Raw genomic sequence first — 25658 nt, forward strand, 5'->3', positions numbered from 1 at the left:
CTGTCGGAAAGGCGGCCTGTGGCCTCCGGGCGTGAAGGAGGGGTGGAAATGGCGTGTTAATGAACGTGGGTGTGCCCTCCAAAGGAGGGGTGCCGGCCCTGGCCCTCGACCGGGTCTCCCCGGTGTCGGGCGGGGTGGCGGCCGAAGCGGCTCGGGCCCTGTCCTCCCCTTACGTGGGGCTGTGGCTGTGCTCCCTCCTCAGTGCCAGGAAGAGCAGAGGCCAGCAAGAGTCGCGGCGGCGGTGGCTGAAGGCAGCGCTCCTCCTCTCCTCTGCTGCCGTCGGTGGCTTCCTGAGCTGGAGCTACCTGAGCGCCGAGGATGGGGTCACAGAGGTGCTGGCTCATCGCGGTGAGAGCCTGCGGGACAAGTTCATCGAGATCCCCTGCTCTGAGGACTATGACAGCCACAAAAGATTTGAAGGTATTTGGATAGGATTGTCTGGAGTGGGATGAAGCAGTCCTCAGCAGACTGTAACAGGCTGACTGCTGCCCAGGTCTGTAAAGCCAGACGTGTGCTGCAGAGCTCCAGTGTTTCTAGCAAACACCTGGTCACTGGGTGTATTGCTTAAATGCCCAAATGTTCATGCCTCTAGGGTCAGCCCAGAAGTTGTTGCCTCTGAGAGGTTTTCCTGTCATTCCTACGTAATTCTCTTCTGAAACTGCTTTGCTTAGCCTGTGTGAAATAAACCTTTTGCTAAATCTGTTTCTACTGTTTTTTGATACTCTGACTCCTGTTTGTTACTGGTAAATATTATACAAGATATGGAATGGAACTGATTTAGGATATTCTCTGTGCTGCTAACATGTGGTAAAGGCACAAATGCCAACTTCTGATAACACCTGTTTTGAGATGTGTGTGTGCAGGCAGCTTTTGATGCTGCCTGCAAAGCACTTCTCTGTCTTTATGTCTTTCAGCTGAGCCTGTTTTCTGTCAAATTGATATTTTTCCTCTGGCACTTATTTCTTTGGAGCATTGATGTTGGATCGTTTAGGGAAATGGAATACTTTAATCTCTGATGAAGAGCAGTGAGAAAATTGCAGTTTGCATGGACAAGCTATGCTGATGTTCCTTTCCAGATATGCGAAGCGTGTCTTGATGAACATTTCGAGCTGGTACTGCTGCCAGAGACCAGCTCTGCTCTGGCTTTTTGTCAGCCTACCTGTATGTTTAGCTGTGTGTTGACTGATAATCTATTGTGTCTAAAAAAAAAGTAATTCTGAGTTGGTTTTTAGCCAAATCAGTTTTCTCATTCGGTTTTTTATGTGACTGACAAAACACTTGCTGACACAAAGCTGGAGGCAGTGTGGAGGCTGGAAGCAGCTGCTTGGAGCTGAGGAAGAACAAAGTGATCAAAGGGCTGGAGAACCCTGGAGGGTTCCTGTGAGGAAAGACTGAAAGAGTTTAGTCTCTTTTGGAGAGGTCTCGGGGGGCACCACATCACAGTATTCCAGTACTTAAAGGGCAGCTACAAAGAGGATGGAGGCTCTCCCTACACAAGGAGCCACATGGAGAAGGCAAGGGGCAATGGGTACAAGTTGCACTGAGCAAAGTTTTGTCTTGATACAAGAAAGAAACTTTATACCCAGAGAACAGTCAGTCACTGGAACAACCTCCCAAGGGATGCCAGTAGAGCCCCTATGACAAGGTTTTCAAGATGTGCTTGGAGGGGGGTGTTGGATAATCTCATATAAGCTCCCTTTCCCATGAAAGGTTGGACCAGGTGATCTCTTGAGGTCCCTTCCAGCCTGGGCTGTTCTATGATTCTATAATTTCTAACTTTCTTCCAGTGCCAGTTCTGGTAGAAAGTGTTTGTTAAACTGCAGCCTGGATGTGGTGCCCCAAAGATGCGGAGGTAATTTCCCCTGCCCTCTTCAGGTGGATGGTGGTCAAAAGGCTTGTAACATAAACCAAAAGTTTGTGTAATCTGTGGTCAGACAGTTTTTCCTCAGTGCTGCTGTTGCAGTATCTTGTTTGATAGGGTTTTGAAGGATTCATCCCAAATGTTACTGAGGGCAAGAAAACTGCTGTTAGGCAAGAGAACTTCCTGAGTAGGGAGATTTTTTTGACTGAGCACATGAAAACATATTCTCTGTTTTAACTTGTCGTAGTTACTACAAGGAGAAACTGCTTCTGGCTTTATTTGCATTGCAAGGCCAGAGAAAACTCTGCAGCCAGTGTTGCCACAGATGTGGTAGTTATGACTGAACTAAGGCTAAAACTTTCTGCATTCTGCTACTAGGGGCATTTGCTTATCAAAAGAAACTCCTCAAACCAACAAAACCTTATTTTCCCTTCCCTGGTTTGAAAGGGGAATTTTCTGATGTGGTCTTGGCAACCCCATCAGTTATTCTTTCCATCATAAGGAAGGCAGGAACTTCAAGGATATCTCTGCCCAGGAAGAGGGATGAACGAGTTCTCTATTCTTGTGATGTCATGGGGAGCAAGCTCCACGAATGCTCACTGCAGGGTGAAGTGTGACCTCTCTCGGCTTTGTAGGAGAATGGTTGATGTGGCTGATGTCAACCCAGGAGGACCAAAGGGGAGTCCATCTTGCGTGAGTGTGTATTCCGACTTTCTAATTAGTTGTTTACTTGCTGCTGCTTCTTAACTTATGTGATTGACTTTGACAGAGCACTGGAACAGGCTGCCCAGGGAGGTTGTGGAGTCTCCTTCTCTGGAGATATTCAAAGCCCACCTGGATGATGTTCTGTGCAATCTGCTCTAGGTGAACCTGTTTTAGCAGGAGGGTTGGACTGCATGGTCTTCCGAGGTCCCTTCCAACCCTTGCCATTCTGTGATTTTGGGTTTTAGCAGATATTTTTACGTGTGTTCCCCTTCCCCTGTTTAATGTTTTCAGAAACAGATCAGTGGTATTAGAAATGTGTGAATGTCAATTTTGTTAAGTGGTTAATTGAAGCCATGCTGTGATAATGAACTTTGCTCCTCTTTTTGAACTCTTGTCTCCTGCTCAGTGCCCGCAAGAGGGTGGTGGTGAGCTGCTGAGCCTTGCTGTCCTGTCAAAGCTCAGTGTGTACGTTACTGATAGCTTAGTGAGGCGGTAAATGCGGATTACAGTTCTCTGCCAAACTGGATTCAGCTCCGGAGCTTTAGTCACTTTGTTGGAAATCTTTATCACTCAATAGCTTTTCATTCTCAGTCTTCACTCTGGCTTGGCATTCACAGCTGCTGGCTCTGTGTCAGAAGGAGCACATTCCTATCATCACTCGGTGTCTGATGCTCAGCTGTAAAGTTTCCACAGCTAAGATGTGCTTTTTATTTATGCACCTGTCCCTGCTTCAAACTGAACTAGTGCAACTGAGCTTCTATTTTGCTTCAAATTATATGGTAGTTGGTGTCACAGAGCAGTGGTTTTATTTCCATTGCGCTGCCTGCCAGTATACCTGTTTCGCACAGAAATAAAATGTGTTATTTTTCAAAGGCCAAGCACTTAACTTATTATATTTGCAGAAGATAGGGTGTTCTGTTAGCACAGTCTCCTCTGTGTTCTGAACCCTGTGACCAGACCTTGGCTATTTCTGCTGTCTTGAGACATGGTTAACTACTTAAAACTGCTGTGGCTACTAGTGTGTCTGATGAAACTCCTGCGTAGTCTTTTATGTGTGTTGAGATACTGTGTCTGTGTACAAAGCATCCATGATCACTGCCCAGGAGACAGCTTTAAGCTGCGTTTCCAGAGACTAGATCAGTGGATGTGGAAAGCAGAGAAGTCTGTGAGCAGCAGAGGAAAAGGTCTAGCACCCAGACTGCTGGTGTGGCTATGGGGGAGGCATCCAATAAATCTTTGCCTCCTCTTGTCCTGCTTTGAGATGGATTGCATTAGGGGAGCATCACGATGGGGCTTTTATCCCTTGCGTGAATCAGCCCGGTTTGAGCAGCTTATGGTGCTTGGACAAGCACCACTTTAAATAGAAGATAAAGCTGCAGTTTAGGCACTTGGACCCCTGTGTTACATTCTTTAAAGGAACAGGGACCATAGGGAGTACTTGTGTTTTTGCATGCTTTGGTATGCTTCCCCTTCACCTTGATTGAAAAACCTCTTGGATCCAAAGCAGAGAGCCTTACTGGATAAGTGAATGATTTTGTGTCTACTAAGCACAAATTTGTGGAAGCTACTGGGCACTAAACTGGATTTCTCCTGAGTGCAGATTTGCCAAGCACGCTTTTAACACTGCAGTGCTTCTATGTCTCCAAGACAAAGATGACACATTTCTTAATGCTAAAATTGTTTTCAAACAAACAGTTGTGATTTTTCCTTAGCATTCATCCAGAGTTTGTGCCTTACAGTTGTTACCTGACTGACTTTATGCTGGACTCTTTCTTGTTTTTCTTTTCAGTTTGGAAAAGCTTCTGCTGTTGCCTTCAGAACACCTCCTGCTTCCTTCCAGTAGTGTCTTTGCCGGCTCTTCGTCAGAGACCCTAAACATGTAACAATTGTCTGAGGTAACACTGGAGTTTTGCCAAATCTGGACTATCCTGTACCAACCTTTCCAAAAGGGTGAGATCTATGCTGCGGCTTGCAGCTGGACATAGAGAACACAAATCTCTTCTGAAATCAAAAGTTTTTGCTAGTGTCCTTTTTGCAGAATGTTGTACAAAGAAAACTACTTAGAAAGGTTTGTCCTGGAGTATTGAAATTCTCCTTTAAATTTACTCTTTCCTACCTTCTCTCCTTGAACATCAGCTTTCCCTTATCTCTATGACAATTTTCTTTGCCTTTCAAGCATTAGAGACCTTCTCAATGGCAGAAGGAAAGTCATTCCCCTTTTCTTGTCTCTATTAACAGAGAGCTTCCTTGTTCTTCTGTGTTCAGCTTTCTCTGAACTCCTGAAAATCTCATTCTTCTGTCAGCCTGTTGCCTCAGTCGACTAGAAAAAAAGTGTACTGCTGATATCCAAACTTGTGCTTTGTAACATTTTTGACATCTTTTACACCCAGCACAACGGTGGGTACAGTGTGGAGTATACGTTATGTGATTTGTGGTTGATGATTATTGTTCCGCAAATCTTTGCGTGGATCTTAGTTACTAATGAAATGTTTGGTAAGGTTGTTTTTTCCAATTCCGGGAACCCAAATTGGTTCCTCTGGCTGTTTTTTTTTTCTGGTTTTGTTTTTTTTTTTTTTACATGCATCTGAGTTTAAATTTGGGTGCTGTTGCCTCAGCCATCTGTCTTGCTCTTTGGGTGAGTGTTTGCTAGCCTGGAGGCAGAGATGTCTCATCCTTCTCAATTGGCTTCTGAGATGCTCTTCAGCCTGGCATTCACAAGTGAGTAACTGATTTTAATCTGCCACTGCTGAATCTGTGATGGAGCCTTTAAAGAACAGCAACACAAAATGTGTATGTTTTTGTTAGAGCAGACAAGAAATAGTTTGCAGTGTTTGCTGGCTACTACTTGTTGCTTTTCAGAAGGGCTGGGTCAAATGCTCCAAAAGAATATAGCGTTTCCAATGCTTGCATTTTTATTGCAAGCTCTGCAGTGTTTAACTTGCAGATTCTTGGTTCCTGGAATTGAGATAGAAAAATGCAAAAACTTCCACAAAAACTGTGCCTAAGGTTCCTGATTGCAGAGGGGATTTTACAATGTGTCTGAAACACGACACAGAAGCCCCCTTCCTCTCCATGCCCTTCTGTCCCAAATTTGTAACTTAGAACAACTTTCCACCCTTGTGGGGTTTTGTTAGTTTGAATTCTCTACCTTTGGGGCTGGTACTGCATTGCAAAGTGTTGTTCTTTAATATGCAAAGCACCTCTGGGTTGCTGCCACCATTTTTAATTTTTATGGTGCTTTTTTTATATCAAGTCACTATGGTTTCTGATGAATGGTATGCTTTGATTCTGCTCATTTCTTTAGGTCACAGGGTCAAGAGGAGAAAAGTGATCTGGAGGAGTAGTGGTTCTGGTTCATTCTTGTCACACTATTGGGTTCTGTGCTAGCACTGATAAATGGATGCTTAAGAATGTAATCTCTAGCGTGATTTTAGGCTCCTGGTTTCCTAGGTCATCTTCAAATAACTTAGTGTGCGCTTCCTGGAATCTGAGTCTGGAGCAGACTTCGGTGAATTGTTGCTGGGTAGTCAGGAAAAGCAATGAATTATCTGGGTGTTGTAATCCAGGTGGTTTCCTGACCTTGATCTGTGTTTAGTCTCTTGCTGTGGGTGCTTTTGACTTCAATTTAAACATAGTTCATACAAGGGAGAAGTATATATAATTTGTTATGTTGTTGTTGTCAGTACTCAGCCTATTCACCCACATGTGTCTTTCTCATTGCTTTTCTCTTCTTGAAACGCTGGTGTAATTAGAGGGCTGTATCAGGACATATCTGGTAAGATGGAGGGGAAATTCCTACAAAGCAACTGTGCTGTGGCAAAATTGTTCATCCTGTCAGTCCATGGCCATTGTCATCATTAATTGCTTTTGATCAGAGTAGACTGATGCTTTTGACTTGCTTGGGTGAATTGATTGATTTATTTCCAGGAGTCCCCCCCTGCCGCCTTGTGTTCTGATGAGCAAATAATCCTTGAAGAGGAGCTCAGTTCAGCAACAGCAAGTGTATTGGCAGATGTCAGAAAATACAATCATCCCAACTTTTCTGTGGCTTTACATCTATATGTGGATCTTCCCCAGTAAAGTGCCAAGGGTGACATCCCACAGTCTCTGGTGGCTCAGAATTGATCTTGTTTCTTCTTCTTGTCTGAAGACTGTTGGGGACCAGACTTCTTATTTCATGAGAACTTTCATATATTCTTTACCTGGAGCTTTTAACTGCTGACTTTTTTTTCCATGAGCTTTTAAAATGGTTAGATTTCTTAGCCATGAATTTTAGAGCCTTTTTTATCATCTGTCCAAGCTGTGTGCTTCAAGACACTTTTGCGCAAAGTCTCATATAAAAAGCTGCCCTTCAAGGTGTATTTGTATAGACACCTCATACAGAATGTTTGCTTCCTTTTGACTCGTGTGTTTGAGGGGGAGCAAAACTGAGCAAATCGGAAATGTGGCAGTATGGTTGGAACACTCAAATTCACTGCTTTTTTACGTTACCATTGCTTTTCCAGTGGACAGATACAATGGTTCTTAGTGCCTGACTGCAGGAATTTCTGTTAAAAAAACCCACATGATTTAGGATTGAATACTGAGACATTTTACATTCAGTTCTTTGTGTTAATACATGAACTAGCATGTATTGATACTACATAAAGATCCTATACTTATTCAGGAACCCTTGTGGTTAGTAGTATCATCTTCATGGCTTGAACTGTTTGTGTTCTAACCAATTTTTTCAGTTTTTCTTTTGTCCATCTGAGTGGCATTCTCTCTCTTCTCTTATTAGCGTGGTGGTGCTCTGGTGTTAATGTCCACTGCAGTCTGCATCCAAGTATGTCTTGTCTTCTGCGCTTTTTTTTCTCCAGGGCAATTGAGGTTCTTTATCCTGTTGAGAGTGTTTGGGTTTGGGACAGAAATCTTTTCATGTTATGTATTGTACCGAAGAGTGGTGTGTGCTGGACCTTTGTCTGAGTTGAAGATTCACTTGGACTGTAATAGAAAATGTTTTGTATATGGACCTGTGATATTAAGGGGGTTTAGTTGCTAGAGGTCTTGGCTGACTTTGGAACTGTCAGCTTGAGATGGGAGGATCCATGTGGCACTACTGAGCTTTCCAGTTCTTGCCCTGCTTGTCCGAAGGCTAGAATAGAGTGGGTAAGATGATTTCATCTAAGATCATCTTCCTTTCAGAGACCAGTTATATAAACAGGAACTTTTGTTTTCACTACTGCACTTGGGAAGAAGGGGAAGAATCACTGGATCCGTCTGTCTTGCTAGATGTACATTGAGATACAAATGTGTCTGATACTGCCTTACTAAACAAAGGATGTCTTCTCTAGCTTGAAGCAGCAGACGTGCAAAGGAACATCAGTAAGTCAGATTTAATCCCAAAGTTTGTAACAAACTTGTGAAGACTGCTAACAAACAACCTAAGGTTTCTAAGAATTATCTTCAGATCAACAGGAAAAGTAGTTTGTTTTTGAAGGCACAGTATTGCTGTGCATTTTGCTTAACCTAAGCACTGGAGGCTCTGGGTCATGTGTGACAGCCGCATCTCCAGTGGCTGTGCTACTCCAGGTGTTGAGATTCATTCCTTTTAGATCGCCTCCATTCTGTTGAATTGTGTTAGGGATGTAGCAGAAAATAACTTGTCAGTTTAGTTGGTCTAATTCCCCTGAATTACACCAACCAGCCATAGCAGGGAAAGTGATGTAGCTTAGATGAGTCCTGGGGACTTCAATCTGTGCAGAAGCCACAGTGACATTGGCTGGCTTGTCTTCTTTCTGATTGCAGTGCAAAACACATCAAAAGGGACATGCAACTTGCTTGTAGTTTAAGTGATCTAAAATATTCTGAGGTTGCCAATATCCTTTCTGAATATTGTGAATCTGAAAGGGGAGTAGGAGGATATTAATAGAGATTTGTTTTGAGCCTTGTTTAAAAGATGATATTTTCTTTGTTCTCTTCTTTGTGTTCCAGGGTGCACTCCTAGAAAGTGTGGAAGAGGTGTAACCGATGCAGTAATCACAAGGGAAGAAGCTGAAAGAATCCGTAGGTAATTTTTCTTTTAGCTCTTAACTTTTACGAGCGCTTAAACACTGGGACACTGTCATTAAAGTAAGGTGTAGTACAAAGCTCTTTAGCTGAAGGAGGATGGGTTAAACTGGTTAAAACATTAATATTTTTTTTTAAAGCCATTTTCCATTTTTGCTGTAGTTGAGGCAGTTCTCTCTCATGCAGAGTCTGCCTAGCTCTGTGGGGCATGAACGTGGTAGAGAAAAAAGGAAAATTAAATAAGTTTTAAAGGATTTTTCACTTGGCCTTCTGTTCCATTTGGCCTTTAAAAAGAGAACAAAACAACATAGGCCTCCTTTCAGCTGAGTCTCTGGGTAATTATGAGCTATTGCTGACCCTGTTGTCCTCCATGAACACTAAGAGGTAACTTTTAATCAAATAGTAGGGGACACTCTCAAATTACGCACTTGAAGTTATCAGCCGCTTTGAGTTTCATTTGCACTTGATAGTCACGGAAGTGGGGAATATCAATGTAATGCTTGGAGCGATACGCAGCTCATGTAAGTGCTTTGGTCACTAGTCAGGCCAGCCACTCTGTGATTTCAAATTCAGTTGGGCTCCTGATTTTGATACAGCATTGTACGTGTTTATTTGTACTGTCCTGAAGAATAAAGATCTGTGGGTTTTTATGTTTAATCTTACTTGGCCAAAATGTATTTGAAAGACAATGTTTTTGGAGGTGTTTTGGGGATTTATGGAAGGGGGCTACAAGCTTGGAAATGTTCTGCAACTTAGATACTTATTTTCATGACAGGCTGCGAGATTTTCAACTAAACGGCAGCTTCTCTTGCCAACTCAATTGGGTTATATCTGATGCATCAAATAATTCTTAGTGAAGAGTTAATGTTGTAAATAATGACATTAAAGGACAAAGTAATCAGACTTCAGTTCTCATCTGAGGTTATTGTTTTGCCTGCAGAATAGCAGAGAGGGGACTGTCCTTGGGAGGATCTGATGGAGGGGTGAGCAGTGTCCTGTTACTTTTTTTACATTCTTTTACTGCCAAGGCAAGATTATAAATGCATTTTCGGGGTGAGAGGAGATAAGAGGGTTTTTTCCAAACAAATCTTTTCCAAGTCTGAATGGAAGGAAAGTTACTTTATCTCCCATTAATACTTCTGCTAGCAATATAATATGTGACTTCTACAATACAGTTGACATATTTCCTATTATTCTGACTAGTTATTTCTAGTGCCTCTCAAACTGATTTTGTCTTCTCCATCTGGGAACAGTTACTATAGAACTGCACAACTTTGGCTTCTGAAACTAAATTACAGTTGTTCACAGCATCACATAAAGATTGGGGTTTGTGTAGTGACAAAAATACCATGTAATGTCTTAAGTAGACCTTTGACTAATACTCTTTGACCTTTAATAATGAAAGCAAACCCGTTTCTCTTTAACAAGCATGTTTATCTTAATTTCATTCCTCCTATCTTTGTTTTCAGGATGTTTTTGTGTATGAACAGAAACTGTTTCTTGAGTACTTGTAAACGCAACCACTTCTTTAGGCTTCTGCTGAATTAAGGCGTGTATTAGCAGAAAAGGAGAAAGGTTTACATGAAAAAATAAGACTTTATCATCCTTGTAATTGCTGAAAGACCTACAAAAAATATAACCCGAGAAACTTAAGCAGTGCTGCCCATCTGAAACAATATATTTAAAAGATTTAACATTCTCTGTTCAGTTCTGTCGGGATCTCTTGGATTTTTTTTTTTTGTTCCGTGGTTGCATAATTTGCGACTTCCCCTAGATGGCTCTGCCTTTTGGGACCTATGCCTTAACTCCCGCCATTAGTGCTGTCAAGTGGGTTTCCTATCCTGTTCTTTTGGCACCTACATGTGATTTTTCATTAGACTTCCACAAGGAGGGATTAGAAGGGCAGTGTATAACACAGCTTCATGGATTTGGACCACAGAAAGCTAATGTCTAGCTGAGGGTCAGGGAACTGGGGAAACTGAGATGGAGAAAGCTTGGAAGAGACATGAGGGGAGGTGAATGCTGCCTGGGGCTGGGCAGGGGTCCTGAGCTGGCTTAGTTGGACAACAAGTCAGACTATCAGACAAATATAAATCTATAATCTACGTGATTTTGGAAGCATCACTGTGGTTTTATTTTACAGGGGAGGGATATGGGGGGGAAAAGAAGATTCTACTGCTGCAATATGATAAGTCTGTTAAGAAATCTGTTGTCCATTGAGAATTCTGGGCTCTGATCCAAGCCTTCTCACATTTCTCATAGGCTGTAAATGTGAGAAAGCTATTGCATGCTGTTACTCCTTAGGGAAAGGTGCAAGAAGAAAGTTGTGTAGTACTGCATTGAGGCCTTCTCCAAAATAGTGTATAAACACTGAAAGATGCTAGAAGCAAGAGCTGACCGCTCTGTTCCTGGGAGATCATGTTTAGGAGAAGCCTTTAAATACAGTCTCTTTGCCTACTTTCTTTTATACCTCTTTCTCCTCTGTGCATGCTTGTATTCCCCATATCACAGGGTGAATTTTTTCCCAATAGTGCTATCTTGGCTCCCAGATATCATTAAATACTGACAGGATGTGTGCTGATGATGTATAGATGAAACTGTCATTCTTCATTTGAGCCTTTTATCATCTTTTCAAATCTCTTATCTACAAGCATACAGAATGTTTAGTCTTACTTCATCTAGCCTGTATGCCTCTCAAGCTTCAAGCTTGTTGGATTAGGTCTGGCTTGTTGCTTTAAATTTCTTAGGCTTTAGAGTGTTTGGATAATTCTGTCCAATTATGTTTGTTCTAAGACTGATTTTTTTTTTTTTTCTTACAAATTCCTTAAATAACTCCTTGTTTCTGTTCAATTCTTTCTTTGGCCACTTTGGTCTCTCCATTATTCCAAATAAAACTTCTCCATATTTCTAGTGGGATGCAGACTGCATTTTCATTCTCTCTGATTTTCTTAACTCCCTTTTTAAGCAGCATGACTGATATTTTTTTTGTGTGTGTGCCTGCCAGGCTTCTTGTATTCTGAATTCACAGAAGTGGATTTGTGTCTGTGTGTCTGGATATAACTTAATTTAAAAGACCTAAACTTGTGGTCTGTGACTGTCAGTTCTCTCCCTTTGCTTTCTGCTTCCTTGGAGGACTGAAGTATAGCACAAAACCTTGTTTCCCTTTCTGTCCCTTTGTGTTGACAAAGTCCTGGCAAACATCTGAATTATTGAAATCTCCCAGGAGTCATGCCCCAGTTGTCATGCTGAGCTTTATTTCTTATCTTACTTTGTAATTTTTCCTAGATTTATTTTTATTTATGCACATACACAGAGTGAGCCTAGAAGAGGCCATTGTAATCTTCTAGTCTAATTTTCAACAGAATCCAAACAGGAGCAAGCATCTTCACCACTACACTGCTTTCCCTTGTTGTACATCTCTGTCTCGGTAAAATAGTTTTATGCTCTACTCCTTATTCACGGAATGTGAATTGCGTTGATTCTCTTGATGTTTGCCTCAGCTTATTTTTTTTCTTCATTATAAAGATAATGACATTTCCCTTTCTTCCCTACCTAATATTTTGTTGCACACTACCCCTGTTTGCGTTACCACTTTAGTCATGACTCATTCATTCACGTCTTTGTAGATGCTGCCGTCATAACATCTCTCTAGTGTAAATGAAAAGACTCATTTACTATCAGATCTATTGGCATTTATTTAGAAGCCCCAGAAAAGAAATCCCTTGGTGCAGCCAGTCAGCTGCACTCCTGTGGTGCAGCAAAACTGGCAGGAGTAGCTGCCTAGACCTCCCTTTTGCAGGGGAAAATGAAATTTCTTAATTGCTGGGAGAAGCAAACAACCTATATGTGGTACCACACAAGGGTTGCTGATGCAGAGGCACTGACCCATGCATAGAACAGTGGTTCTGCAGACCATATCCCTCCTTATTCTGCTTTCAGCCCTCCCAACCAAACTCTGAAGTCCTCAGAATGCTGTTAGCTCTGCATTTTCCTGGGAGAAGATAAAGCCTCTACATAATACTTGCCCTGTCTCATACATCTACTACAGGCTGCGCGTTTTCTTCCTTCCTATTAGTCTCCTGATAGCACATAGGAAACATATACTTGTGAGGAGTGAAAGACATGCTTGGCAGTGTCTTTCACTTTACTTATGTGTTGTTGTTATGTGTTATGTGTACTTATGTGTTGTGTTGGTGTGATGATCTGGTCTTAATTCTAGGAAACTGGAAAGGAACTGCTTGTATCCAATTCATATCTACTGTAAACTTGTACTGGACACCGTAGCTGAATATTGTATTTAATTTCTACAGTAATAACCCGTGACTCCAGCTGAGTGATTTATAGATTAGATAGGTTACACTTGTGTTTCATAATTAATCAGTGTAACTTTTAAGAGGCGTTACCTTAAGAATGTAACCCTGGCCCCTCTACTCTCAAGATTCAAGTAGGGAAGGGTATTTAAAGGTTTTGAGAGTCTGTATAAGCGTGCCTGCAGGGGTGGCCAGTTTGATGCTGCCCAGGAACCAGTGGCCAGGTAGAACCTCCATTGCCCTTCCCTCTTCTCACCTTGAGTGTGGGAGTGTTCCCACAGGAGTGGGGAAGGGGTTTTTTGAGCTCTACCAGCTTCTCTGTAGACAAGTAGAAGTAAGTTTTGCATTTTTTTTTTCTCTCCTGGGCAATGTGTCTGCTGCTTTCTTTAAAAATCTAACTTAAAACTTTAGGGGGTGGAGGAAGAAGGTGGAATTGATGTAGAACTGAATGTATATTTAATAGTTGGTAATCCCTTTTAGTGAGGATCAAAGGCAGGGCCTTTTCTTTGCAAGATGGGGAAATTATCCTTTTTGCCATATGCTGAGAAATGGAGGTTACTTGCATGTTCTTTTTCAATCCTTTCAGCAGTGAGAGGGTGGAGAATGTGGGACTAACAACACTGAAGGTCCATAAGAACATATATTTGTGCTTGATTTTTTTTTTTTTTTTTTAAAGGAAGTCCACTTTCCTTTCTACAGAAGATCTGTAAACCAGCTTATTGGGGTAGTTCTGTTAAACAGTCTCTTGGAAGTAGCTGTGTGGGTATGCGTTTGCAGTGTCCCTGCCGTCTTTAGATAAACTTTGTAGAGCTTTCAGCCTGGGAACACTGGCCTGAAGTGCAAGCTGACCCTTGATCAGATAGCTGAATTTGAAGTAATGGTGTTGACACAGGCTTCCACCAAGGTATTCTCCTCAGTGTGGGAAATGATGCTGAAAATGTTTAATGTTCTAAAATGGCAGAGGCCAAAATAAATGTGTTTCAATTTCTTTCCAAGGTAGCTGTTAAACAAATAGCTCTGTGCTCATGTGTAATCAAGTCCCTGTCTATATTTGGCATTTGGTTGTTTTCCTCTGTCTGAAACAACCCTGAATAATATTCTTTCTTTTCCACATCCCTTTTCAGTCTTCTTCATCTGGCTTTTCTGGGCTTTATATCGTAGCTATTATCTTTTCAGCAATGAATACGTACAGTTCTTGGAGGGTGTCTTTTATTGATTCATTTGGTCATTTTGGATCTTCCCAACAGTAATCATCTGGTGCTCGATGAGTGAGAAGAAACGTGTACATTTAGAAAGCATGTTGGAAGTATTTGAAAGGCAATTTTTTAAAAAAATTAATTTAATCTTTTCAGATGCGTCCTGCTACTTCTCCTTGTAATCTACTTTAGCATGATCACAACCACTTTTTTTTTTAAGCTACATGGGAGCAGTTTTACTTTTCCAGCTGTAGCTTAGGTTATTGTACAGAACCAGAAACCAATAAATGAAAATATTTTGCTTCTGAAGCTTGAATAAAGCTTATTATGAGAGCTGCTCTTGCATGAGTGTGAGATTACTTGTTTTCCATAACAGTCCTCTGAATTTTTGAGAACTTCGGTGGGAAGGAGAGGTCTGAAAAGCTCATGCTATGAATAACTTGTTACTTGATATATTGTTAAAGCTTTGTTCAAGGGTAAATGAAATTATTTGGGTTTATTAAAAGAAGGTTGTTACTGTCTCTTTTAAAAGGAGACTTTTGTGGAGTTCCCTGATTCATCTCTGAAGCTCTGAGCAATTAAGCCTGCAGCCATTTTCTTTTGCTGAGAGATTGTCATGGGTGTCTTGCTCCAACATGATCCGGAGGAGGAGGGAGAAAAGTGCCTTGAGACTAGAGGTGGATGTGCAGCTGTGTTGCTAGCCTGGCATTGCAGCTCTAACACATCTGTGCAGTGGTGATTTGCTCATTCACCAGCCTGTCTGCATTTGGGTAGAGATACGAGGTGGCTTCAAACAGTACTGTTTCAACCATGCCCAGAAATTCCTGTTGCTGGTAAGATGGAAGTTACCGTTCTTTCCAGGCAGCTTACCTAGTGGTGGTATAATGGTTTGGATTTTGCTAGAATAAAGTGAATGGTATGTGGTGCATCAAGAAATGCCAAATTCCAAGATGAGTGCTTTTGCCCAGATATTGTATATCAAAGATGTCATTACTTCGGTGCTGGTCAGGTTGATTAACTGTTGCTACTTGATATTTCCAGTATAAAAAAAACCCTGCTATTAAGAAGTCATATTTTTAAATACTTATTAACTGATTCAAAACGAACATGTATTTTGTGGACAGCAAGGGACTTATAAAAGTGTACTTTATTCAATTTAGAGAAATAATTTAGCATCCTGAGGGGGAGCTCTCTGTCCTGGCAAATCTGAATACTGCTCTTTTTAGCTTGGTCTGGAGCTCAGCAGAAGTGTCTGGCTTGAATTGGATGAAGAAATGGATTGAATTTACATATGTAAAAACTTTTTGCTCTTTGGTTTTCTTTTATAGTGGTTTAGAAATGGGGAAAAGAAAGTTTGGCTCTAGTAAGCCTTAGAATTATAATTGTTCTTTTAAACAGACTTTTATGGCTGTATTAAATATGAGACGTATACAGGAACTCATGGTGAAGGAGAAGTTTTAATAACAAATGTTGGGCAAGATAAATATTAGTGCTGCTATTTGAGCGCTTCACAAATATTGGAAAATTAGTCATCTTTGTGTGGAAGGGAAATGTCTTCAAGAAGGGATCCAGGAACACAGTGTCTTACCCTTAGCCCACAGAGGAAGACTCTGGCAATTCTGTACGCTGGATCTGAATATCGGGAATAGCAGTACTGTACTTTATTCATGGTATCTTAATATTTTGTGCATCTATTCAGCAAACTGAGGGAGGTTTGTAGTTGTAAAGTAAGCATTAGTATTGTGAACCCAAACACTAGAAACTGATGTTTTTACTTGGGAGGGTGTGGAGAGTGAAAGCCAACTTGGGGCAGTTATTAAAGGTCATAGTTAAATAATGACAAAACCTTTTCATGCTCTTGTTCCTACTTTTTTGTTTCCTTTCTCAGGCATCGATTCTGGACTTGCACTCTGGAGCTCTTTCACTGGGGAAGCATTTTGTTAATCTGTACAGGTAAAATGGAGTTGTGGCTTGCTGCCTCTTGTTTTCCTACACCTTCGGTGCTCAGTGCCTTTTCACATTTCTCAAGCTCTGTGGGCTGGGGTTTGTAATGGCAAATGGTAGCAGTTTTAGATTCACCACAGCTTCCGTGACCAGTTAAAAATCTTTTGTGGCATAAAAACCCATCTCTTGTTGAATTGGGCTCTTTGAAAATTACCATTACCTTTATTTTCAGAGTTGTTCTTGCACCAGTAAATATTAGTGTTTTTTTCACAGTTATAGTCTAGTTTATCAGCAGTGGAAGAAATCAAGTAGCCTGAACTTTTAAAAAAGAATTTGAATCTGTGTGCTTAACTCATGATATGGGAGGGGATTTTTTTTCATGCCTGGGGAATTCCATTATCAGTTGTTGCACCTTGATCCTTTAATCTTTTAACACTTAATCTTTGAGTGATGCTTTCAAAACATCAAGCTCAAAAGCATTTGCAGAATTTTTTGTATTGTGTTTTCATTTATTGATTGTGGGTAAAGCACAGATGGGGGTGAGAATACATCTTGGTATTACTCAGTCTGATTCAGCAACTCTTCTTTTAGACTGATGTTTAATTTTTCAGGTACTTTGGGGACAAAATTCAAGACATCTTCACAGAAGAGGATTTTGCATTATATCAGTAAACACTTTCAATAACTGCTGAATGCACCACAAAACATAACTACTTTTTGTAGAGTGCAGGTTGGGAGGGGATTGTCCTTTGGACTCAGACATACAATTGAATTTGCAGCTCAAAATAGTAATCTCTGTGAGAATTAAGATGCCTTGAGGAAAATAAGTAAAAGGACCTTTCGGTGGCTACCTGATAAATAACATCTGCTGCTTTGAACTTAGCTGCATTGCCAATGTCAGGACAGTATCAGTGGTGTCAGTGTAATCATGATGATAGCAGCACCACGCATGTCCCTTTCTGTATAAGGGGCTGATGCCAGCCCTGCAGATGCGCAAGCAAGGAGAGCTGCTTCACCTGACTTCTGTGGTTATTTGCTGGAACATTAATCCTAAAGGATTTTACATCACAGCTACAACTCCTGTTTCACACGTTATCCAGGAGGTGATGTGTTAGATGATAAAGACAATCCTATGCTATTATTACATTAGAAACTTGGGGATTTTTTTGGGTGAAATGTAGCAAAACATTAAAAATGATAAAGCAGGAAGTGGAAGGACTTCAAATTACTAATGTTCTGGCTAGAGAAGCAGAGCATACTTCCCCCTAAGAAGCCAGAATATGAAATAGCACTATAATGTAATAGCTTTGGCATCCGATGCTTTTAGCTTTCCTGTAGACCTGCTCATATACTTAACGAAGATAACAAATATAACGAGTTCCAGGTGTCTGTGAAGGTGTGTGGCCAAAGTTTAGGAACAAGCATTCTTTGTTGACTAGACACAATAAATCTTTAATTGTGCATTTCAGTTGCTTTCTCATAATTTAAAGTGTACCTGGCTTGAAATTTTAACTCTTTTTGCCTTTTTTCTTGCCCTTGTGAAGGAATGTGACCTCCCTCTAGTGGTGAAAGTAGTATTAAGTAACCAAATAGGTTTGTTAGTTTTATTAGTATAGTAATTTTGTTTGTCTTGAAATAAGCTTTCTTAGTTAATATTTTTATTTGACAACTATTTTAGATACTGTTGTCTTCATCTATGAACTTCTTTGAAATGTGTTTATTTCTGCCCCCAAGCTCACAAAAATGAGATGCTGCTTTGATTATTATTGAACTCTGACTATATAAAGAAAATATATAGTCTCTGCCTCACCAAGATAGTGGGGCATATTTTGAGAATAGTCTTCATTTTGTCTTCCATCCTGTAGAAGATCAAAGAATCTATAGAAATAACTTGAATGTATGGAGGGAGTGTCTTTCTAAAGAATATTTCTGTTTCACATTAACAGAAATACTCAGTTTTTCAATAATTTTTATGGATTTCTGATCCTTACACTTTAAGATGAGACAGCTGCTAGTCAATATCAATTTTCTATTGGCATTTCATGCCAATATAGGGGATGTTTCAGTCTGCTGGATATGAATCTAATACAAAATATATTATTAAATGCTTCTGTTCATATTATTGCTTTAACATGGACTGTAGTACATTATGTCCTTAATGAATGATTTTATGCTATTCTTGGGAGCACTTGTCTTCATTACTTTCACTTACCTACCAAGGTCAGTTTAAAAATACACTCTTGAGAGAAATAACTAAAGATAATTCATGTCTAAGTATTACTGATTGCAACAATAACAAATCTTTGTAGGCATTCTGAGCCAGGAGGCTGGTTTCTAAACTGTCTCTGTCAAAATTATGTTGCTTCAGAATCAATTACGGTTTCTAGGCTGATGCTCTAACTACCATCTGCCAAGCATATTACAGCAATTCCTCTTGTTTCACATAATAGATGCGTCTTTATCCAGAAGAGAGACCTTTAAATCTGGATGCTTGGTTTAAGGGTTGTGACTTCAGCAGAAAACGGCACTGTCAAAGATTTATTCCAAAAAATCTTAAAACTTACTAAGGTAGAGAAATAAAAAGAGCAGAGGAAGAGCTGAGAGTTTGCTTCCTCCCTTTATTTGTTCTGCATGTGTAATTTCTGTTAAAACTTTCTGGCTGTAGAAGAGCCTTGCTTTGTCTGCTTCTACTGCCTTTGCTGCTTTTCACTGGGAACGGTGCGGAGATGCTGACAAGTGGGCTAGAAAAGCTGTGTAGTTTTACAAAGCTTTGAGTGTTCCTGTCACTGTACTTGAATCGCACTTCGCAGTGACTCCTAACAGTGCATTGTTTTTGCTGGGCTGGCAGAGCTATGTTACAGAAATTTTTCTGTGGTACTTTTAGTTGGTTTACTCAGTTCTTTTACTCATGCTGCTGATACATTAAGCTGGCAGCTTTGCAATCCAGTGAACATCCTTTCTCTTAAGTTATATGTTCCTTAGACTTCTAGCTATTTCATTGGCTTTTTTTCCTCTTCATCGCTGTTACTCCAAAATAAACTTTAGTAACTGTTTTTATAGAAGGTGGTCGTATGCTCTTTTTGGGGAGTTCTGTTCTGCCTTTCCCTGAGTCTAGCCTATGCATTTTGGTATTATCCAGTGACTCTGTGCGAATGTACAAGGACTGCTGCTGACAAATTCTGGGAGGGATTCATTTGTTACTTCCATTGTTGGCTGGGTGCTATACTCAAATATTTATTGCTATAGAGCTTTGATTAGTGCATCTGATCAGAGCCAGGGTACACCCTACGCAGTTTGAATGATAGAATAGTTACTGAGTTTATGAAAATGAATGCTTACATTCTCCAGCATAAAGCAGTATTATCTTTGTAGCTACAGTACAGCAGACCTCTCCCAACAGTTTTTGATATATGGGGGATGTGGAGGAAAAAGTATAAAGGAGTGGGCTGGGATCAAGAATGGGAGGCTCCTGCCCGAGGCTCCCACTTCTGGGTGCGTATGAGAAGTGGCTGAGGGAACAACGTGGCTCTTGCTGTACTGGATCCAAGGTAGCCAGAATTTCTGGGCTCATTCATTCCTCCCTTGATTGCACCTTCTAAGCTGAACCTTGACTGATCTTGTCACGTGATTTACATGACACGCAATGTGTTTGTCCTTAAGTATTTTACCAATAGACTATGTAGGCTGCATCTGGAGTAGGAAAGGGAATGGAAAGAAAAACTTGTAGTCCTGATATTGATAAATGTTGAAATGGCCAGGTCAGTGGAAATCAGGCTGTACAGAAGAGGTTTTTATAGGCTAAAAAGTGACTTTATACTATTTTTGAGAACAGCTACGTGCTGTACTTGGCATACGCTGGGCACAGAATGAGCTGAAGTACACAGATGCGTCTGTTCAGATGCATACTGTACAGGATTCTAGGGAACACTTTGATCTCTAAAAGAAGTCATGCCTTTGCTCCTATTGCAAGGTAAACATTTGATTCCCATGTGTAGTGTTTAATTTACTGTTGCAAAGAGGGACTCAAGATACCTTATGGAGTTTGAAGCAGAGTTCATGTTTGCACGGACAAGTTTGTCAACCTGTTGATGACTCCTGCAGTGGGATAAATCTAATGATGTGGAATGAAGGGCAACCAGGATTATCACAAAGCACCCTGCAAAACATACCTACCTCCTGCAGCACACGCTGCCTTTGGCACCAAACTTGTAAATGGATGGATTTTACACATTCTTCTTAAGCTACAAGCTAAGATCTCCTTCTCACTACTTCCAACAGTGCAATGCAATGTTTTCTAGAAAGTGTTCGTGTTCTGCACTTCAATTCCCCCCACCTCCTACACAAAGCATTAAGTTCTTTTCTACTTTGTGACTTGCTTACACTTATTTTGAACTGCAGCCATTTCCATGTGACAAAGTGAGGAGTCCTGGTTGTTATTCACATACATTGAGAAACAGTCTTCCCTTGTGTATTTTCTGTGTTCTTCTCTAGGTTATAGTGCCTACATATTTGATTTGACTGATGCCCTATTATTAGCAACTGGGTATTAAGCACTCTCTATGTTTAGAAATAATATCTATGTGCTGGCTCAACTAGGAATTTCGTGGAGTTTCCGTAGCTTTTAAGCAGTATGGTACGTACTCAAGCAACCATTTAGGCACTTAAAGGTATTGCTCTTTGGAGTCTGTTTCTAATAAATCTTTGCCATATGGGTTATTCCAACATCAGTGCATTTTATTCATGCTTTTTTTTTTTAGCTTTTCCTGTTGATTCTCTATAATTGGGTTATTTATTGCACTGTAGTGCTGTGCAATACGTGTTGTGCATATTTGTAGGCACAGTGCTTCCAGTTTAATAGATAGTATTAAATATAAACTGCTTGGGCATTTGTTGGACGTGTCAGATGGTGCTTTGTGTATGGGGTAGTATTTCATGCTTAAAAATTTAAGAGCATCCATAGGATGTGTAGAGAGGCTGAGATGGCCTGTCACTCTTGTTCTATCATATGTTACGTAGGCTTCTGTTGTACCTCTTAAATTCAAGCCTGAACTTTGGGAATACCCAGTATACAGCAATGTAGATTACATGTAATTTTTGTCATGTGTGTGCACTGAGGAAATAAAAAAATGTAGTCTTGAATATTTCCTTTCTATTCCTACCATTTCTCTTTAGGAAGGTCACTCTGTAAGGGGCTTTTCTTATCAGCACAGCTTGCTGGAAAGGGGTCTTGTTTCCAGTGACCAGTACCTGAGTTCGGGTTTCTTTGCTTGTTTTTTCCATGTTAGATTTGGAGTTCATTGAAATTAATGAATGACTTTTTACTGACTTCAGCATGTGCTGGATTAGGCCCTAAAAAAATAATTTGGTTGTTCCCCAGTTCTCACAAATATGTCTGAGAGCACTGAACGCAAACTTGAAGATTAAGTGTCCTCTCCTTTGAGACTTAACATTTTATGACTTTGCAGCCTGCACATCAAGCAAAGTTAGTTTTGCTTTGCTATTTTCAACTTTCTATTACAGGCAAGTTAACCCCTCTTGCTCATTGAGCTCTGATGTGAGTGGTCAGTATTCTTTTGCCTGTTGACCTCTTTCTTGAAGGAAGGTGGCTGCTATAAACCTGTGTGTCTATTATGTGTTAGCACAGCTGTAAGTGCAAAGGGTAAATACCTGTGTTTTGAAGCCTAGTCCAAGATCCATTACAATCAGGGGGGCTTTTTCATAGTCTACCATTTGTTTTGTTGAATGGCACATTATTTATGCACATAAAACTCAGGTTAGTCTGCTACATATGCCATGATTGCCTTGACTAAGTTTTTGAGTGATGCTCTGATATGCAGGATGACAGCTCATAGGGAAGGAAAAGGCAGGAGCGCACGAGTCAAATGAAGAAATGCAAGGCTGGCACCCCTTGGCACCTTGTGTGCTCGAAGAAGCTACTGTGATTAAAAGTAATGCTTGAAGCCAGTAGCGCACAGGGAAATAAGAGGCCAACAGTACACTTCCACACCCAAAAACCAGCTACCTGGGTCAGCTGAAGGCAGCTGCTTCCAGGAGACCAGGATCGCACCTGAAGTCATTCTTTTAGACCTGTCACCTCAACTGCTTCATTACTGTGTCTTCCTATTCACTACTTCCCCTGCCTGTTTGGTTTATAAACAGGAAAAAGCAAACATCATCTGGGAAGTATGATTTTTCTCTTTGCAGCCTGAAAGAGGAAGCAGTATTGCTTAGAGAGCAATACAACCCATGGTGATTAAAGTTATGTCAAGGCTGTGGCCTAACTACTTCTGAGTAGATATATTCCAGCTGGCTGATGCAGCTGGCCATGTGGTCTCAGAGCCAGGGAATATGCTGCTTTAGTATTTGTGGGTTAGGCTATTAATTCTTGTGTTGGGTTGTTCAAAGTGCCAGCTGCCCTCAATTCATGACTAAGAGAAATGAGTAATTACATTTAATGCTTTTTGGGAAATATAAGGCAGCCTCTGCTGAAGTCCTACTCCTTGGAAAGAAAACAGAGAAAGATCAGGTTCCCACAGGCATGAGAGGAAGGACCTGTAGATCCTTTCCCAATACCAATTTTACAAACTCTACTGCTATGTAGCTCTCAACTTGAAACCTCAGTTCATGCAGCCCTGTAAATACCTGAAAATCTCATTTCTAGCTTCATTTAATGGTTTTGATATTCCATATGTAAAATAGCTTGAATTGACCCCTAAAAATGTGAAGTGAGACAGACTAAAAATCAAATGCGTGTGTGTTCTTATTTTTATTTTTGGTGAGGGACAAGATGTGAACAGAAGGAATATCTAGGATTTTTTTAGTACTTGTGGAAGAAGTTCTTAAGAGGTGACTTTCACAGCCTAACACTGTAAGTTTGATTTTAGTTCTGACACTTCTTTTTAGTCACTGTTTAAGTTCCCTAGATAAATACTACTACCCAGTGAAGAAATAAATGTCTGATGCAGAAAGGTTGCTCATGTAATTCCATGCACAGCTTTAGAAGTGTGTTTACTCGGAGTACCTTGTTCGTGTGCTGCTTTTGAAGCACTTAGGAAGAAAAGGAAGACTAATATAATAGTTAAAAATGTGTTAAAGTTGGGAGAAAACAATATAAAGATTTTAAGAAGCATAGAGGATTACATTTAAAACCACCCCAATGTTTTCATTTCATCTCATTGTGTTTATCGTATTCTTTGCTAGTTTTTAAATTTCCTCAAAGTTAAATACATCCTAGCTGTGTGTGTTTACTGGTGGGATTTGCCAGTGGTATTCCTCATTAATGACAAATCTCTTCTCTTTAAAAGCAGCATTAACTGAACTAAGTCTGGCAGTTCTAGGTGTCCCTGTTCCAGCCCTGTATGCAGTGATACCTGTCCTGAAAGATGGATGGCGCTATATCAGCAACTCTGTATAGTAATGCATATGTGATTATTAGTTGTCATAATCTTAAAAATCAAAATCCTGTGCTTTTCTTCCTATCTCTCAAGAAATACAGGAATAGCCAAGGTAGAAATAACTTGGTTGGGTCTTTGAAAATAGTTGGGAAAGACATCTTGCATCCATTTTTCAGGAAAATCTGGTTATGATACCAATACATATGTTGACCGAGAACCCAGAGTTTTGTGGTGCCAAAAACTTCATCAGTTAGTTTAAAATTAGTGTAAAAATAGTTGAAGGTGCTTCAGAGGCAACCCTCTATGAAGATACAACCTTCTAGTTATCAGACTTGGATCAAAAATCTCTATGTGAAACACTTCAAACTGTTAGGTACTGAAAAGATTAGTAGTTCAGTAGTAGTGAGATATGCATGGCATTTTTCAGGAAAACAGACTGTTCACACAAAAAAAATTTAACATCTAGGCCACAGGAGACAAATAGGTTTTTTTTTTTTCTTAATATCCTGAGAATTAAAAAGCCAAAACAACAAACCACCAACCTGAAACACTGGGGGTTCTTTTTTTCTTTTTTTTTTTTTTTTTTTTTGTGTAGTAGATCTCTTTTATTTAAGGCAAAATAAGAGGGAAAGTATGGGTTCCCCATGATTTATTAGCTGAGGAGGAAGCAGTAACTGAATGAAGGAGAAGAGAGAAGTGTGTCGCTTAATGTGCTGTGTTGTGTTGTTTGCAGTGATGTGAGACAGAGAATTCAACAAAGGATTGCTCAGGCATTTGGTATCAGCTCTGCTTCCATGTACCTGACTAAGCCAACGTTCTTCTCAAAAATAAACAACACAGAAGCCAAGACAACACATGATGAATACTGGCACCCACATGTTGACAAGGCAAGTAGGAGGCTGAGGTGGGATGTAAATGTTTTCTGTTACTATTATGTCACTTTGAAGACATTTTGCATTAAACAGTCAAATGTGTTTGAAAAATGGTGCTTGTAAAAATCCTTCAGGGGATGAACCCAATGGAAGGATGAGTTTTAAAAACACAGGCCAGTACATTCCTCTTTATTTTACTTTTTCCACTTTAGTTCTGCTAGAACTAATAAATTATGTGAATGACTACTTGGGAATTTCTTTTTGTCAGAAATGTTGATTAAATTGACTTGTACCTACAAAGTGTTTTGGTTTCGTCAAATCTGTGTTTCCAGTTAGGGTATTGCTCTTTCAGCCAGGTCTGGCAGGAGCTATTTCAAAGTAGTCAGTTGTTCACTGTTGTTAGTTGATCTGAGCCTCTTGATAAATGATTAATGTTTATATTTCAGTTATACCTGAATTGAGGCTCTCTTACTACCTGTTCTTCAATGGGGGTATGGTAGTCTCTTTTAATATGTTTTGTTGATTTTAGAATGTAAGTATTGTGACTTTCTTTTAACTGCGTAGTCTTCTATCTGTAGGCTCACAGCTTAATACTTTGCATTTCTCAATGGACTTAAATGATTTGGGATTGGTATTAGGTTTATTTCTGAATTTAAGTGAGTTCACAGGTTCTGTGCAGCATAGCAGAATACAAACCAACAATGGAAGAATCAAACAGTAAAAAACAAAAAATAGCCCCCCCTTCTAAAGAACCAGAATAAGAATACCCACATCTCATGTTTTCAGGATTTAAAAATTAGAGTCACTCTAGAGTCATGGATCACCCAAGATTGAACCAAATAAAAGTTATCCCATCAAAATCTAAGCTACGCCTAGTGCTGAAGTCTGTATGTGAGCAGTGTACCTTGAAGTCTATGACCCGAGACGTCTATGATGAAAAATCAGAGGAATATTCCTTGCCTTGAAAATAGTTCCTGGAAAATGTCAGTCTGAGGAAAGTATAGTGTCTGTTCTTGTTCACAACATTAGTGTAAGCTCCTGTGCCCTTTCTTGTCATATAGGCAGAAGCAACTTTAAATTTAGATAACATAGTGACAGTGACCTGATACAGCCGCTGCTTCAAAGAAGGAAGTAGTGCAAGGTGGAATTTGCAGTCACTGAAAAACAAAGACCAGACCAGCTTTTGGATGCTTCTTGTTTAAATAGCTGTGATGTTGAACTGTTGAACAGGAGTGGACCTTGGACCAGAGGTGGTAGGGATGATTTTGAGGTACAGGTTATTTTGACCATTGCTGGTAGGAACTGGTTGCAGGGAGCAAATTGTGCTG

General features: G+C 40.2%; 1 protein-coding gene across 4 annotated transcripts in view; it reads left to right on the plus strand.

The window, feature by feature from the left end:
- Positions 1–6: 6 nt before the first annotated feature.
- The window catches only part of OGFOD3 (2-oxoglutarate and iron dependent oxygenase domain containing 3), a 50740-nt gene continuing 25088 nt past the window's right edge, over positions 7–25658 (plus strand). For all 4 annotated transcript variants that reach the window (XR_004841856.1, XR_004841857.1, XR_004841858.1 and 1 more), the window contains exons 1-6: positions 7–420; positions 8540–8615; positions 9555–9597; positions 16009–16073; positions 16676–16732; positions 24192–24345. Coding sequence is in view for 1 of the 4 variants with exons in the window: in XM_035893273.1 (XP_035749166.1) it covers positions 60–420; positions 8540–8615; positions 9555–9597; positions 16009–16073; positions 16676–16732; positions 24192–24345 (756 nt within the window). In the remaining 3 variants the exon portion in view is untranslated. The remainder of the gene's footprint in view (positions 421–8539; positions 8616–9554; positions 9598–16008; positions 16074–16675; positions 16733–24191; positions 24346–25658) is intronic.

This window comes from Egretta garzetta, unplaced genomic scaffold (genome assembly GCF_000687185.1).
Source record: "Egretta garzetta isolate BGI_Z169 unplaced genomic scaffold, ASM68718v1 scaffold34, whole genome shotgun sequence".
Taxonomy (NCBI): Eukaryota; Metazoa; Chordata; class Aves; order Pelecaniformes; family Ardeidae; genus Egretta; species Egretta garzetta.